Below are 17,824 nucleotides of genomic sequence, written 5' to 3'. Positions count from 1 at the left end.
GGGCACTGTATATTTCTCCTTGCTTTTGTCTTGAGGTTTGCTTTGTGTTAAAATGTTACTAAAATACATTTTTTTGTGTATTTCAGAAAGGCAGTGCGCTGATCAACACAGCAATGACCAAAGCCACTCCGGCTGTGAAAACAGCATATAAATTTGTAAGATCATCTATTTCAAATAAATAATACATAAAAATACTGCAGTTTCTGACAACCTCTTACTCCTTGAATGCTGAAAAACCTAAGCATTTTATAAATAAATCACAAAAAAGTACTTCAGCCTGTAGAAAGTGTTGAGCTTCATTTGTTTTCTCATCTAGCACTAGGATTTAGAGTTGATTCAGAGCCTTCTAGATAGCTTGTATATAAAAATAGACTTTATCATAGCATCAGTGAGCTGGTTATCTTTTAGTCCTCATACACACTGGAAGCTTATTTGAATATCATTTAAGTATTTGATACACAGCTGTAATTTCACTTTGGCAGTAAGTGCTGCACTATTGAGATGTAGTAAAGCATCAGTAATGTGTGCAGCAAATCATCTGCTCCTTTTTAAAAATGATAGTGGAATACTCATGTTTAACTGGGTTTAATGCTTATGCTTCTCATCTTAAAAGATCTTGTTTTTCAAAGACTGCCTACCCCATGACACATGTGAGATTATACTGTATTATGCAGTATGGTAAAACAGCAATAAAAAAAAAGAACTGAGAAGTGTTTTAAAGTTGCTTTTGTAGTGCATAGGAAAAGATTTTTGGCTTCCTTTTTGCTTTTCCGAATGTTTCACTAGCTGGATGCGTTATAAATAGTCCTGAATAAATCAGTAAACCAGTGTGTACCAGAATATTTTAAATAAAGTTTTCAAACAGAATTTTTAATTTTACATCACTTGAAAAACACAGCAGTCTTGAAAAGAAGCAGGTAAATAAATTAAATATACTTCATATTCATGGACTCATTTATAATTTAAAAAATGGTTCATCTGCAAATTATTCTTCTTCATTTGCACTATCTTAGACTGTGGTTCAGCCTTCAATTTTGATAATTATGCCCTTGATAGTAAAGATTCTTCAAAGTGAACTTCTGTATATGCCAGGAAACTACAGTAAACTTCTGTGGATCTTTATGTATATGGTATCCATATTTCTACGCCATTTAATTTCTTACATTGTCCTTTATGGAGCCTTCTGCCAGAGGACTGAAATATGCATTTCCTAATTACCACATAACTGATTGGGAGCTTTGAGTAATGTCATTGGTACCATCCCTCAGAGTTAGAACAAAGCACTCCAAAATTCATCCAAATGCTGTGAGCAGGATCTGGGAAGTTTAAAGTAGCTTTCAGGTTAGCATCTGCTACATGGCACCCCATTGTGCTCTTACTGAGCTTATGGATGTATGATTTAAGGATCAAAAAGACTCTATGACCGCTTGATTCAAGAATTTTTTTTTTTTTTTTTTTGGAATTTCCATGTACAAAAAACCACAGAAAAATAGGTGGCTTTTATATATTTATGCCCTTGAATGTATTTTAAAATTCCCATTTTGTTGTTTTTTCCATATTTGTGTAAGAAAGAAAACTTTTTTTCTGTTAGGGTTTTTGGGTGTTACACCCCCATCTTTTATTTTGCTTCCTTCTCTTCCCTTCTCTCTCTTTCTCTCTCTTTCTCTATAATTTCTTTTTAGCCTAACAACATGGTATTCCATATTGATAATTCCTTTCTGTATTGAAGAATATTCTTGGCTGTTTTCTATGCAACAATGATTCTAGTCTGCCTCTTTTAATGCATACAGAATTCTCCCCTAAATAGCAGCACTGTGCTGTTCAGCAACACTGGGCAAAATCTCCATCTGCATATGAAATCACTTCATTTCTCTTAAGGTTGATGCTGCCCTGCAAGTTGCCAGACTGGAACACTATAGCAGTCATCTTAAAAATCTTAACATTTTTCAACATGCTTTATTGCTAAAATACCCTTTCAAATTGAAAGGAGCATTTCAAATAAAGGAGTTATGTATATGACCATTCTTAGTCTGTGCCTAGTATTAATAGAGAATTTTTGAGCATGTATGTTTTCACAGCACTGGCATGGATGTACTGAAAAAAAAATCCTTAATTTTGTGGGGAAAGCATGAATATAAAAAATACAGTGGCAGTGTGAGTTTGAAATTTGTGATAAAGATTATTGCCCTTTTCTGTATCACCAGGTGTTTAAAAAGAGGCAAAATAAGTATGGCATCATAAGGCATGTTCTGTGACTACAGCCAGTGTCTTGCAGAGCAATTTAAGTCCTTTTATTTCTCCAGGCAAAAAACCAGGCGAGGCAAGGAATAAAAGAAGTGAAGAGTAAGTTAAAACACAAGGTATGTAGTAGACTTTATTTACTTTCTTACACTGCTTCCTGTATCAGTTTGAAGCTTATACTTTACAAATCACATGAGATTTGTGTTTTTAATGACTTTTGAAATATGCTTAGCCCTTTGTTCAACAATACATTTTTCATAACGAGCCCTCTGGCAACTATCTGTCATTCTATGCATCCACTGAATAATCTCTTTATTGTTTGCATATTTTATCATAGAACAACAGAGGTCTTCAAAGATACATTAAGAGGATGTATGTTTTCATAAAGTTGATTGCTTTGATATCACAATCAAAGCCTTCGCTTCAAGCTGAGAATTTGAGAAGGGAGAGTCTTGCAGTACTCTGTATTTCAGGAGGTGCAGTTGTCCAGATTTAGTTCCATAAGATACATGAACAATAGCAGTGTTTCAAGATGAATGAATAGTTTCATTTTGCAAAAGCACCTCATGAACTATCAGAGTAGATGGTTTAGGCATTTTGCAGCTGCTTTTCCCATTCGAAATTTTGCTTCCATGTAAGATTTTTCTGTACAGAGAAGGAACCATTTTTTGGATGCCTATTATGCTATTTTAAGAAAAACTTCAAAACCATTTGAACAATTCAACTTTTAAATAACCATGTTGGTAATCCTGCATTTTGAAAAGTTAAATTTTATTTTCTTACTACAGATGGTATTTTCATGACAGTCATAGATTGTGGCAAGATAATTTTGAATGCATTCTGCATGCGTAATATGGAGGATATGTTTGCAGATAATGATTATAAATAAAGGAATTTAAATCTGTTTTGTTGCATAGGAGAGTGAGGAAGAGTATGGAACAAGTAGTGCTGGTGCAGTACAGACTGCTCCTGTCTACACATCGCATTATGACAAAAGAACAAGCTCAGAAAAACGAAGACTGGCACAGGTAAGACACCTGCAACTTCTGTTTGCATTCACATACATATAGGGAAAAATTTTTGCTGCTTACAGTAGTGTGTCTATGAATCTGTTTCCAAGATGATTTTCCTGTCTGTGTTTGGATAGTGTGATTAAAAGGCTATGTTTATAGGAATACTGCTACACTGCTTGTGTGGAGAAAAAAAAATGCTATTTGTGTTTCATCCCTGTTGAGAGGGGAAAGAACAGGAGATCTGTAAGTATAGATCTGAGATTTAATTCTTAAATACTGTTTTTGAGAAAGGCTTCTCACAAAAGTACATTCTGGTTTATTCATAGATCTGTATTAAGCTATCTCATTTATTTTAAGGCATGTTAATTTTGTGTTTCTAATAAATTGTTTTGGCAGTCATATGGCCTTTAACCTTGCTCAGATAGTTGTGATTTATTATTTTGTTAATAAGTCAGCTAGTTCATGCAGTGCCAATGTCTTGGCTTTTGTTCTCTAGTCCTTTCTAGCCTAGATTTGAAGTAACAGGTGTAGTGTCTCAACTTTGGCAAGTGTTTTAATGTTTTCAGATTTATTTTGACAGTTTTATTTCAAAAATATAAACAAAGTAGTTTTTCTAACACTTTTTTCTCTGCAAATATTTACCTGCATATGTACATATTTTTAATGTATAGCTATTCATTTTTACATTATATTGTTATTGCATGTTTTTAATATATGCGGATTTTTAATGCCTGTATCTTCCTAATATGAGAATTAAGTATATAAATTCAATCCAACTGATCTAGCAACATTTATTTTTTGCTCTAGGTACTGCAATAATAAAAATCTGGGTTGTCTATTTAATCAATTTGATTTTGAATTAGTTTTTATCAGCAGTAAATACAAAGTTTCTGAAATACAACATAGAACTAATGCAGATGATTGCTAAATGATGGTGAAATTGTACATTAGTATTAAGTCATTATTTGTAGTAGGTTATAAATAATTCAAAGACTTTCTGCTTCACTGATATGGTAGTGCTGCCTATTGTTATGTACAGGAGTCTAGGGATACAAAGGAATGTAATTCACCTTGGTACAATTAAAAATTTCTTTTGAAGGCATTTGTTCAGACAGAACAATTGAACTTTTCTATGGTTTTGTGTTTGTCCAGCTGTACAGTGCTAAATCCTGGAATCATTGCTGTTTCTACCAGTTGTCCTTTAGCTTTGCAAACAAGGCAGGAGTGCAGATGTGTGTCTGGCTTTGTTTCCATGCATCCATACACACGTGTGTTAATGGAAGTGTATGCACACAGATGCACACGTGTTTGTTTGGGGTGAATTTACCAACAAAGCTGGGAACTGAGAGCCTCACAGTTTTGCCCTGCTCCAAACCAAAGGTGTCTTTTCCCCAGCTCTTGTCCCAAATGTCGCGTGAACCCAGTAGGCAGGAAGGGGCACATGGGGATTGCCCTCCAAGAACTCCACCTCTCACTCATGCAATTCTCCTTTTCCTCCTCCTCAAAAGCAAACAAACCAAAGGACTTCTGAAAAATAAGTCTGCTATTGCTAGTCTTGTTTTTATTTTTGGTCCTGGTGTGTCAATAAGATAACATACATTCTTTATTAATAAGTGGTGATTTTAAAATTTACATCCAAATAAGAATATATATTTGTATTCACGATGCATGTGTATGAGAGAGACTGTATTTAATCTAGTACTGAGTCTGCTGTTTAAAAGAAATGAAATTCAGTGTGCTGTTGTCAGATTTAATTGTTTTTCTGGTAGTCTTTATCCTGCAAATGAAACTCTTCACCCAGATCTCTAAAATTATCTTCTGTAGTGGCTGTATCAGTATAAGGCTAATGCTAATGTGGAGTTCAGGCAATTTGATACGCATTTAAAGTAAGGACCAGATACTGATTAAGTTGTTATGTTGGTGTACTGTAATACCCACCCCAAACCTAGATAAACAATGAACAAGAGAGAGCAATTGCTTTTAATGGTCATCCTGCTTCCAAAACAGAGGCACCTCTGCACTTTATTACTATATCTTCCATACTGAAACATTTAGAAAATTGTAACTACAAAGAATTTGGTGTCATATTTTATATCAGAAGTATGCATTGAGCTTTTCCTTCCCCACTTCGGGAAACAGTTAAATAGTAAGAGTTACCTTAGCTGCTGTAAAACATACTTTGAAAAGTTATATAAGATATGAATGTTTGCTTTACTGAGAAAGATAATTTTAAAAATTCGTTCATAACAGGATTCGGGGGTCCGAGAGGATGTTTCCTTTACAATAGGAAGTGAATCTGCTTTTACCCCAACAAACAGGAGTTTGTATATGGGTCTGCTAATTAGTACGGTTATTTCCTGTTTTGTTGATGAGGCTTTAATAAATGTCAAGGGTACAGCCATGAAGATCTCCCAATTAGGCTTTGCGTTTGTAAAACCCAGCCCCTTTGCTTTTGTGTGAGGATGACAGTTCCAACTGCAGCCTCAGCCTAACAGGGCTCAAGGGAAAGGATACTTCTCTGGTTTTATTGAAAACACAGCCAGTTTAGCCCAGGGAGAATACCAGCACTGGTCACAGTGCAGAGCCATTTTTAACAATGAATATTTACTAAGCTTTATCACTGCTGTCATAGTGGCTTTATTGTATTATTTCTTTTCCAGATTGGCAATAGGCTTTAGAAAAATCATAAGTAATTAAAAAAAAAAAAAACATTATAGCATCTAAAATAGCTGTCAAAACCTAACCAGAGGATAAATAATTAAATGTGTTATTCCAAACTCAAGCGCTCGGCTTGCCCTCCTATAATTTGCATTTTGAAAGTGTTTCCTAAAAGATGGAGCTGAGGGGAGTGCACCGGTTTGTGCGTGTGCGCACAATTAATCTGTGCCCAAACGAGCCGTTCCCTCTCTGCAATATTCATCTGAGCTCGCTCCTGCTCAGGTTCGCTGTTCTAGGCTCTTCAGACATGTGTGAGCTTAGCTATATTGCAAGTCAACATTAACAGATGGATTGCCCTAAGCAAGGGAAAACCACAACAACAAAATCTAGTGAAAGTGGAGGATTGAAGCTTTTTATTGTTAAGCCTTATTAAAACCTTGGCATGTGCACTGCTGTTAACTGTTTCATGCCTAGAGCTAATAACGTGTTTTGGATATGTTTCATCTCTTACGTTAATTAGGAATATAGAAGATACAGGAAATCACCTGCTAAAATTTGTGAAATAAAAGTTAATGCAAGCATGCAATTGCTTAGGCTCTGTTTGCAGTATCTTGTGAGTGATACCACTGAGTTCCTTTAACTGTTGATGAGCAAGGTACAGCAGGGCATGTTTTAGACTATGGAGCATTCAGTTTTTGCATAATCTGTTTTAATTCTGTGCTGTTATATGCTCCCAGGTAATGCAGATACACGGCGACCTAAATACAGTAGGAGATTTGTAAAATTGTTCCAAATTAATATATAATTATAAAGAGAGCATGTTTATTATGATCCTGCTTTGAATGCCTGGAAGATCTCTTTGATTTCATGAATATGATCTTTGTAATTTTACTGTTATATCAGGTGTTGGGGTAGCTTATTGAAAATGGACCATGTCAGGATCTCAACAGTCATAATGTATTTCATGGCAAATAAAGCACTCTGGGAGATTAGCAGAATACCAAAAAAGATCTGCCAGTTCCCTTTGCAGTTAGTAAATTAGCCATGCCCCTTGCCTCTCAGAAAATGTATGTTCTAGCTGTACCTTTAGGCACCTGCTGCTTTCCATGTGTCATGGAAATAAGTGTGTGGATTTTGAGGGTGGATTTACCAATCACTGTGTCTCAGCACTGCTTTAAATGTTCCTATATTGAAGATACCAAGTGAACGACTCACCATGACTTTGCAGAATCCAAATGCAGTGTCTAAGAAGGTTTTTAAAACACCTTTAATAAAAAACAAGTTAGACTAAACTTTTTTCTTGGTGTTCTCAAACCGAAGAGAGTTTTCTTTATATTTTTTCTTTCTTTTTTTTTTTAGCATATTGCAAATGGAGCTCTTTCACTTTTATTGAAGTATGTCCTAGAGACTATACAATATATAATTCAGCTTGCAGTAGGTGTGCTTGGCATCTGTTCAACAAACACAGCAAGTGTCAGGCAGGAAGATGTGTTCAGAATAACCTTACCTTCAGGAGTGCCCCATTTATCAATATCCCTACAATGGCCAGTAAAATAAACGACATAATCATTAGCTACAAAGGACTTCTAGTAACTGATTACCCTCCTAACCTGAAAAAGGTGATGAGAGCTGCTATTCTGAAGAGAGGGCTATTCTGAAGACTTTTTTCTTTTTCCTGGAAAATAGGAGAGGAGATTGTGATAATGCAGTGATAATGCAGTGCTGAATATACATATTCTGTATAAGATGACTGAATGTCTTTTAGAAAAAATACCCACAGTCAGCCCTACAATGATTTCAGAAACATAAATCTGATTAAGCGCATTTATCTGTAATTGTATTCAGACAATGTGCTTGAGATCACATCTATGATTTCAGCCACATATAACACTGGAGGTTTCTTCTACCCTCTTTGACTGAAATATTATAAATTGAAAGTTGTCATAAACAGAGCTAGTATTTAATGTAAATCACATTTTGCTTCTGTAAAATACAGTTTTGAAGTAAGCATCAGTTGATCAGTAAATTCTGTTTCTTTAGTTAATGTGGTGTAATTTGAAAATATTGTAGATATCATTAGCTTCCTTTAATTTGGAGAAAAATCTTTTGTCTTGTTGTGTCAAGTAAGATCTCTTCATTCTGCAAAACAGATTTCCTTATAATTAAAAATGAAAAAGCTAGGCAGCCACAATGCAAATTGCAGATTACGAGAGTGCCCTCTCGTGGCTCCTGTTCCTTTCCAAGGTGGCAGAGCACACGGGGATCCTCTGCCTGTGCAAGCCTTGCCGGTGCAACGAAGACCTCTTACAAATCTTCCTTTATTTGTGTTAAGTGAAATTGTTCGTGAATTTTATGCAAATTAATCGTTTAGATGCTTTTGTGCATCATGCATGATACTATTTTCAGGAATAGGGAATAGAAGTATATACCTCCCAAGTAGAGGTATAATTACAAGATTGCTGAAACCTGTCCCTGCTTCTCACTAACAGTGGCAGTGACTGTCCTCACCAGAGCTGTGCTGTTTGTTCTGCACCCATAAACCACTGTCAGCCTTGTGGCTGCTTGTCTTGGAGTTTTGCTATAAAAATCACTTGAGAAATCTCTTCACTAATTACCATGATTCCAATTTAATTTAAAAAAATAGATGGGGTAATGGTCAGGAAGTGGCTCTGGAATTCTTTGTTACCCTGTGGAATGCTTGGTTTTTCAGGGCAAAGTCATCAGCATATCTACCTCTCATTTATCCTACCAAAAGAAAAATTTACAAGCAAAAAGTTTGCAGATGCTTTTCCTGGCTATTGTAGCCCCCCTCTTTAAGTTTTTTAATAAATAGAAATGCAGCCTTTCAGAGGGTCTTCCTTCTGCAAACAAATGAACCATACTGGTATGTCTAGCACTGTTTCCTTTCTCTGAAGGATCTCGGAGAAAAACGCTGTCTCGCAGAATATCTGCAAACTGGGTGAACCTTTCTGTCTTCAGCATTTAATTGAAATAACCAGATTAATTTTTTCATGTGGAGAATTTATTGACATCTTAATGTAGCAGTGGTATCTTTTACTTTCTTTTGCTGTGTATCTTCTGTCTTCCACGAGTTGTAGTTTTGCTCCACTAAATCAGGGAGCCGGGAGAGCCGTCAGACAGCAATTGGAACCTGCGTCTCGACTTCCATGTTGCTTTTGCCTTCTGGCTTGAAGGTTTCAAAAGCACCATTTTACATCTAAAACTTCAGCTCTAGTACTCTGTGTTCCCTAATGTCTTCTTCCTCTCTATATTTCTGTTCCTAAGAATTAAAAAAAAAAAAAAAGAAGAATAAAGAAGTTAGATTAATGAAAAAAGTTTGTCTGGAGGCAAAAGGAGTGAGAAATAGAAGAAACAGGCAAATCCTTTCCTGCAGGGATCTCAGCACCTCTGAATGTGAGAGTCCAGATTCAGTCTGTCTAATTTTAGATACTGCTGAAATGCTGCAGTTAGCAGCAGTGCTGCCTTAGGCTCTTTCTGCAGTAAATGGAGAGAGGGGCATGACTGAAAGGCAGCTCAACCTATCTAGAATCTCAATTGCATCCTGATAATGCCTCTGTCTTGCTTCTAATTGTCTAATTTGGGCCCTAAAATAGCTGAAATAAGTAATATCCAACTCCCAAGTGCCAGCCAAATTCCACAGCACCTTGCAGAGAAAGACCTTATTTATTGAGCAGAAGACTCCTACTGGTGTCAAACAGAAAGAGGGACTCCTGCTTGGTAATTCTTCTGTTTGGGATCCCTAGACAGTGTAGAAATGTGCATGGAGTCAGTATTTCCAAGACACAGTCTTTTTTTCCTTGCAAATATGATTAGTCTGTTTTCGAGCTTCCTGTGGCACTTCCCTCAAATAGGATCTTCCACAATCCATCGGTCTGATGGAAAGGGTCTGGTGCTGCTGAGGTCTGGAGGGTGTAGGGTGTTTGTGTTTACAGTCACATCCCCATTGTACATTTTAACTTGGGTATTTTGATAGGTTTTCCTCTGAGAAAGGTACACATGGTCAGCAGTGATTGTACCATGAGACAGTTCTGCTGATGTAAGGATATGATGCACATTTTACCCAAAAGATCAATTTAACCAGTAGTCTCTCTTTTATCTGCTTAGGAAGTGTATCAAATAGCACATTTCAGCCAAATAAACTGGATTTAAAACTGTCCTGGTTCACTAAAGTCCCACACTGTGCACCTGAGTTAATTCCAGGTCTCTTGACTTTCTTGTTACCTCAAATCCATGTTCCCTTTTCCAATTTTGTTCACGTAAACATTCGTGTGGTTTTGGACACCGATCGGTTTTTCTTTTCTGACATACATTCTCCCTTATCTTCCTGCTCTTCTGTCCACTGTGACCCTCTCAGCCCTCCATTCTATCATTTTCCTTCCATCTAATCATTGAGTGTACATTAGGACATTAATCACCATCAGAAAAGAGAAAATAAATGATATATTTCTCTGTTCTTGTAACTGCAGATTCTGCCTGGTGAATCTGATTCTTAAAATCATGCGCAAAAAAATGAGCTGCTGGCTTTAGTTGTTGCAAATGGCACTGCAAATCTCCACGTCCTATTTTAAAAGACTAACACTTCTGCTTGTTGCCAATTAAAGTGGAGCCAGGCTGCCTTTGGATGGTGCACTCCTTGCAGCTCGAATGGTGCGTGGCACGGTGCCACGGTGCATCATCAGCTGAAAACCGGAGGCTTTGCTGAGAATAGCCTCGGTGCCATTGAGAAAAGCGGGTCTGGCTCTGGGGAGGTGGTGCCTCACTCTGGGCAGTGTGGGGCCTCAGGCTGATTCGGGGGCTCAGGCTTCCTGAGGAAAGAAGGGTCTGTGATTCCTCAGGGAAAGTGGAAGGTTGCTTGTTGTTCTGGAGCAAAACAGATCTATTCTTGAAAAAATATTTGCGGAAGCATGATTAATTGTTAAATAGAAAAAGCAGTGCTACACAATTCTCAAATGATACCTGTGTTCAGGAGTCTAGCGTGCAAAATGGTAGGGAGCTGGAGCTTGTTCATTTTTCACCAGAGTAATTCAGAACAAAAGTAATTACATGTGCTATCCGTGACTAAGTATCTCAACAAATTTATCATCTGTACTTATAATAAATCCTACCTCAGCGTAGGTATTAGGGTTTCCTCTAACTGTACAGTAGTCACTGGAGATCTCTGTGGCATTCAAGTGTACTTGGCATTTCAAAGCACTGTGCCCATACACATATTTCTGGTAGTATCTATTTAATGTATATCCAGGACAGTTTTCTGATATCAGAGCATTCTTGATTAGGATCTGTACTACTTTTCTACCTCTGCTTTCCCTCTTCTTTCATCAGTCTCAGCTCTCAGGGAGTGTAATGAGGAGTACCTTCCTGTGAGTCATGGCTTTAGGTCACAGTGTTTAACCGGAAAGGAAGGCGACAAGTTGTGCTTTACTGGAAAGTCTGACTGAGAGATCTTTTGCTTCCCTACTGAATGGAGCCATAATTATTTCTGTGATTTGGTTATAGAGGAGTATGGGTAAAATAAAATACTGAATCATAAATAACAGTGGAGTTGTAGTCTTTTTTTTTTCTCATTCTGTATGAATAATCTCTAAATTTTTAAGAAAAAGGAAGTAGTACTTCACAGATTTAAACCATGGTACATATTTTTCTTTTTTTTTTTTGAAACTTTAGCTGTGTTGATGTATTGAGTAGCCAGTAAATGTGAAATTACATCCATACTGCCATTTATCAAAAGATTATTTGTTTTCCACTTTGAGTGTAATTAATAGCAGCAGCCTTGTTAAACTTCCTGCCTTAGTATCAATCAATACGCACTCATTACCAAAAGCTGGACATCCGAAAGGTCTAGCATTATATAAAAAGCTGACATTTCAAAGATTGACTTTCATGCCCAATCAAGAATATAACCATCTTACATTTAAATCCTTTAGCATTCATGGGGTTTGGCATTTTTATTCCTAAGTAGTACATTTTTTGAGGCTACCAGCAAGCAGAACAGTTTAAGGACTGACTCTGCCTTTATTTGGTTCTATTGTGTTTTATACTGTCAGCTCCTTTTCCTTATTTCAGTGATCAGCATTGTTTCAGGTCTGTATAGGCTGCAGACTACTTGCAGAAGTAGATTTTGAAGCAGGGCAGCAACCGGAGAGGATGGGTATGGTGAATACAAAAAGGATCTATAGCCTCACACCAGTTGTGGAGAACACGAGCTCGTGTTTAAGTGTGCTCAGCTCTTACATTCCAAGCAAAATGAGAGATGAGAGATGCCATGTGCAGGAAGATGAGAGAAATTTGTTATGATGTGAAGTAAATACATTAAGTAATAGATTTAATATCTAAGCAGAACTGTTTGGAAGAAGCAAAACAACCAAGTACTTTAAAGAAGTTTGTTCCTTTATTTTATAGAAATAAACATGACAGCAGTCTATTAAGACTTTATAAAGTTCTGGTGCAGCAAGAAAGGACTGTTGCCATATCATTTCTTGTGGTAATAAATTTAAATGGTCTGGTTGTTATTAGAATGCTAATCAGGAAGGAAGCAGAAGTCTGTCCTTTTTTCATAAAGGGGTATAAAAAAGGTTACACACTTCAAAATGCAGAAAAGACAGAAATTAAAAGCTTAAATAACTGCAAACAGCAGGGTACGTCAGTAATGGAAGGACTTCTTAAATGACTCTGACAGCTTTTGCAGGTGCACATACTCTGTCACTTTGCCTAGTGGAGCATTGAAAAAGTTTTATGGCCCTCCTTTTGAAATTTATTAAGGGTTTGTTTCTTTCTTTTTCTTTCTTTGCAAAGTAGTCTGGACATACCCCTCCCTTGCAGTCATTTTTATTACAGCTCCTAAAGGAAAGTCACCTATTCAAAAACATGTGTTGCTTGTTGTCTCTGTGGTTAGCTCACATAGCTGTAAATGCTGGAGAAGGTTGTTATTTACAGCCACATACTTTCCTTTCCTTCCCTCCCCCGGATATTTTTCTTTGTATGTAAATCCCATTTTATTTGGTTTAGTTGTTGAAAGTCTCCCTGTATAATTTTATAATATACCCCTAATCATTTAAATTGGTAACAAAAATGTTTTTTTTCGAAGAGTTTGACCATCAGGAGCTAGGAGTTTTTGTTTTGGAGGGAGGTTTTAGGTTTATCAACTTGTCTGTTACATTCCTTTGTATGATTATTTGTGCTTTCACTAACACACTTGCATATTATTGTTGATAGATTTCTGCGGGGCCACTGCAATGCCTGTGGTGTTTGCTGATTCTACTTCATTTTATTCAGCTCCTGTTTCTCAAAGACACAACTTTTCTTCCTTTTTCCCCTTTTTTTCTTGAAGCTTGATATCTGTGCTCTTTGAAATATTATTTATTATTTCAACAAATCAGCAAGCATTGCCTTGTAGAATTTTATTCCATTGGCAGAGTTAATTCCTCTGCAGATGAACAAGTGTCAGTTTCCGTTTTGTTTTCTGCAACTTCTCAGCATTTTAAAGAATCTTCTTCCCTGCAAAGTCTCATATTTATGTTAGTAGGAGTAAATGTGATGGCAACATCTAATTTTGATGCAAATTTAAAGAAAATGAGAGAGGCAGAAAGGATTTTGCCCTCCAGGAGCCAATTCCAGGTTAGAGCTTGAATTACAATGGATGTCATGTCAGAATATTCTCGGGGAAGTGCTTAATTTCTAGTGTTCCCAAAACAAAGTATTTTCATTTTCCCAGTGAAGATAAATACTTAAAGCTGCAACTTTTAAACCAAAACCAGTGACTGTGCTTGTGACAGGGATCAGTAAGATAACCAGTCACCAGTATCAGTTAACAGAGTGATTCACTTCCCTTACATGCAGAATGATTGATTGCAACAGTGGTGAGAACGACACAATGAACTCACAAAAATATGAAAAACTTAGAAATAGCTTCTTTCTCTATGTTCCATCCTATACCTTTTGCTCAAAATGAATCTGAGTTAGGGTTGTTTGATAGGTTGTAATAATCTAATAATCCTCTCGTTTTCCGTCAACTATTGACTTGGTTTAACACATAAAGAATCATATGTTTCCTCTTTGAGGGCAAAGAGCTGTGGAAAGTGTTATCAAGACTTGCTGCTTTAATTAAATTCTCTCTTGCTGAACAAGAAAAAATGTCTCAGTCTCTAAAGAGTGTATACTGAGACATTCCTGTAAATAATAGGGAGGGTGGGGAGTTACAGAGAGCGTCCTGGTATTTGTAGAACACTGACAACATCTGTAATAGGTAACATACTGAAATCCTCACAGTACGAGATTTTCAAGCTTCTTGTAGTCTGAAATTAAGGCCATATTTCTTCCCCATCAGGGGCTGGTTGCAGGTTTAGGCATTTGGTGAACTGCATGATGAGATGTGGGCAGTAGCACTTCTTACTTGCATATGATTTTCCTCAAAGTTAGCTTACGCTGTTTTCCCTCTGTACAAATTCCATCCATATGTCTTTAAATTATTAGTGGCTATCCAGGGTTCACAGTCTCTTCAGTGCATTGATTGCCAGTACAGTTAAACTTCCTATACAAAAAGTTTTTGATAAAAAACAAGTATGAAAAGTGCACAGTCCTGAAGACAGTCATGTGTGAAGTACAAGTGAATAAAATTCCTGATTTAAATGTTCTGGTCAGGATAGAGACTTTTTTCCAATTATTATGGCATTTTTTAGCCTATATTTGTTTGCTGAATAATAATGTGGTGTAATAGGTGAGTGTTCTGTACAGAAATGTGTGAATTTACAGCACACCAGCTCCTCCATGCATACTCCTCTTGGGGTGTTCTGAGTGTGCCCTGGGTTGGAATAAATTGTAATCCACAGTAAATTATCCTGCACAAAGGCATTCTTAGTGCGAAGTTCGTGATCTGGATATTATTTACTCTGTAGTCCTGTGCAGCACCATAACCTAAACTTTGCTTTATAAAGAGACTCCCAACTTCCTTTGTATTTTCTACTTCAAAAGTCAATTTTTCTTCATGCTCAATAGACCACATGAACCAAAGCTTGGCAAATATTTCTACCAGAAAGTACTAAACCATGATGCTTTTTGTAATGTGCTTTCAAGAAAGGGTAGCTGGTAGACTTGAGTGATGCTTTTCCTCCAATATCCAGGCTTCTGCTAATCAATGCTTTGCATAAATAATAAGGCACACCAGGCTTTGCATAAATAAGGAAGCCCTCCATAGGCCATGAAGAGAAATGGTTCTCTTTAATTGGTGTTGCTTGAGGACTTGGAACAACCTTTACAAGCCTTGATCAATATGGGGTTTGTCTCATGAAGTGCTCAGAAGCCCTAATGAGTGAAGTGGCAGCTGGTCTCTGAATAAGTAATGCTGAAATAGAAAAAAAATAAACAAAATTATAATGTTAATTGTCCTTCCTCCAGACTCGTTTCAACCAGCGGCTCAGTAACCAGGATTTTGCTGTGGATGCAGATGATGATGATGAAATTGAGAGAACAAGCAAGTAAGAAGCCTGTTTGGATGGGTTATGTATGTATAGGAGAGAGCGTAACAAGTGTTACTCAGCAAAGTGGAGTTCAAGTGACACATTTTTCTCCTGTCCAGGCTGCTAGCTCAATTCTTGATCTAGATGATGTCAAGTAGTTCAGGATTTAAATCTGCTTTAAAAGAGGGACAGGCTATTACATATTTTCATTATTTATGGTGTCCAAGCTTGATGTAATCCTCAGTCTTCAAAGCCTCCAGATAAAGACTACATACACAAAGAAACAACAAAATATTCATTAACATGGTGGGCAGCAACCTCAGCTAATCTATTCTTTAAGGCTTGTGTTGTGGCCGTGACAATGGGACATTTATTGAAGGGTCTGAAAGAAAAATAATGTCTTGGAGCTTTTATATTGAGGTCTTCCTATATGAGAACTAAAGGAAAAGTGTAAGTTGAGGCTTAAGCTGCACTGAGGCATTTCTGAATTGAGGAGTCAATTTTTGGTAATGAATATCTGGATATAAACCAGAAAGGACATTGAAAGCAAAATCAAGAAGCTTAGGCTGTGATATAGTAGGGGAGACAAAGCTAGTGAAGTGTTAAAAGGATATAACAAAAACAGTGAGCCATGGAAAACCACCTTTGTAGCCATATTGATAGACAGAGGTAGAAAAAGACCATGGTAGAATGGGGGTCTGAGGTAAGGATGTTGAAGAGAGGAAATAAGAGACAAAAGCACCAGTTGTCCTTGCAGATAGCCAGTACTTCAGTAAATCTGCCCATGTTATGGAGGAAGAATTGCAGTAGCAGTCTTGCCGCTAGAACAAAATGTCTGGCTAGGCCAGGAGGCAGCTAATGGCAACTACATCTCCATCAACACCATATCTCTGTGTTCAGGAAAATTCTTGAGTAGAAAGATATTCCAGGTTTATGTTCCCATTCAAAGCTCTTGAAATGCATTCTCCTATGTCCTTTCAGAAGTGGTTATAATAAAATGGCTTTTATGTTCCTATCTAACGGAAAAGTTTTGTTTTCAGGTTATCATCAGAAGACAGCGAAGAAGCTTCTGCTTACTTTTATGATAGTGATGGTTCTGGTGAAACTGGAATAACTCAGCATCAAGGAGAAATGGACTTGCTTGGAGAGATTCTGGACACGCTGAGCACACACAGTTCAGATCAAGGAAAACTCTCAGGAGCAAAGAGCTTGGATTTCTTCAGATCAATGGATGACATCGATTACAAGACTGCGGTTAGTCTTCTGCTTTCATTTGAAAACCAACCCAAGTCCATTTACACTGGAATCCTGCACTTGTGGAATGAACAACATGCAGCTCAGACACTGCAGCACAGTCCTTAGAATTGCTGATGTGTCTTCCTGGGACTGTATAACAGTACACTCATGCTGGCCACTGCATGATGGTTTTGTACCAGCCAAGAAATTGTCCGGGTTACTAAGTCGTCTTGGAACAGTATTTTTCCCTTAAAGCAGTAACCACATAGAGAGCTGTGAACAGTATAATAATTTACTTAATCAAATAGTTTAATATTATATTTATATAATATTTTTCTGTTAAATCTGATATGCCTTGAGCTGGTTTGGGATTTTTTAATGCGGTTTAAAAGGCATTTTTCACCTTGTAGACTTAGACTAGTCAGAGTGATACGATGATATTTCCTTCTTGATTTAAGTCATGGAATCCAGATGGTAATTGCACCTGAAACACTGCTAGAATAGTACTCCAGAGTTTTCTAAGAGGGTTCCTTGTTCCTATTTTAGGTAGAGTTGCACTGGTCTTTTAGTGTAAACACACTGCTTGCCTACAGTTTTAAAACTTTCACCAAGTCATTGCTGTGGTATTAGCCAAAAAAACTTAGTGTTTTTGAATTCCAGCACATGTCAGCTGTCCAACACTTACTTTTGCTGAAAGGGATCCTATAGTAGAAGATTTGTTACTGGAGCAGCGAATACTGATGCAAATATTTATAAAGCTTGTAAAATTTTATATTATGAGGGTCACACAGGGGTTAGATTAATAAAATGCCCAGTTTTGTTTGACCAAAGAACTTTAATATTGAAAATTGGTATAATTAATTACTGAAGCAAAGGGGAAATACCATCTGGTTTTAGTTTTAGTTCCCCTCCCTCTCATATTATGGGTACAAACGAGAAAACTGTGTCTTTGTTCACTGTCAAAACTGCTTGTGCCAAGACTGAATGGACAGAGGAGACAGAAATCCTTCCTCTTTGTGGTACCAGAGGCAGTCCTTAGGCTGAGACAGTGTACTGTGAGGAAATGTAAAAAACACTTGGCCTTGCATTGTGTCTAGGATGGTTGTTCTGTAACACTGAGCCCCAAAGGGAATCCATGATTTAGGAACATACAAAATCCCTTCCAGTACTTGTGTTTCAAAAATACCAGTGTAGAGATGTTTC

At 37.0% G+C, this 17,824-nt stretch overlaps 1 protein-coding gene across 7 annotated transcripts in view; it reads left to right on the top strand.

The window, feature by feature from the left end:
- Nucleotides 1-17,824, top strand: part of DENND1B (DENN domain containing 1B) — a 152,893-nt gene that overhangs the window by 128,738 nt on the left and 6,331 nt on the right. For all 7 annotated transcript variants that reach the window (XM_068199607.1, XM_068199610.1, XM_068199608.1 and 4 more), the window contains 5 exons: nt 87-155; nt 2,304-2,360; nt 3,159-3,269; nt 15,324-15,403; nt 16,426-16,639. In XM_068199607.1, the coding sequence (XP_068055708.1) occupies nt 87-155; nt 2,304-2,360; nt 3,159-3,269; nt 15,324-15,403; nt 16,426-16,639 (531 nt within the window). The remainder of the gene's footprint in view (nt 1-86; nt 156-2,303; nt 2,361-3,158; nt 3,270-15,323; nt 15,404-16,425; nt 16,640-17,824) is intronic.

The sequence above is a fragment of the Anomalospiza imberbis genome, chromosome 9 (assembly GCF_031753505.1).
Source record: "Anomalospiza imberbis isolate Cuckoo-Finch-1a 21T00152 chromosome 9, ASM3175350v1, whole genome shotgun sequence".
In the NCBI taxonomy this organism is placed as follows: domain Eukaryota; kingdom Metazoa; phylum Chordata; class Aves; order Passeriformes; family Viduidae; genus Anomalospiza; species Anomalospiza imberbis.
Note: the sequence above shows the minus strand (reverse complement) of the source record. Positions and strands in the feature narration are given on the sequence as shown.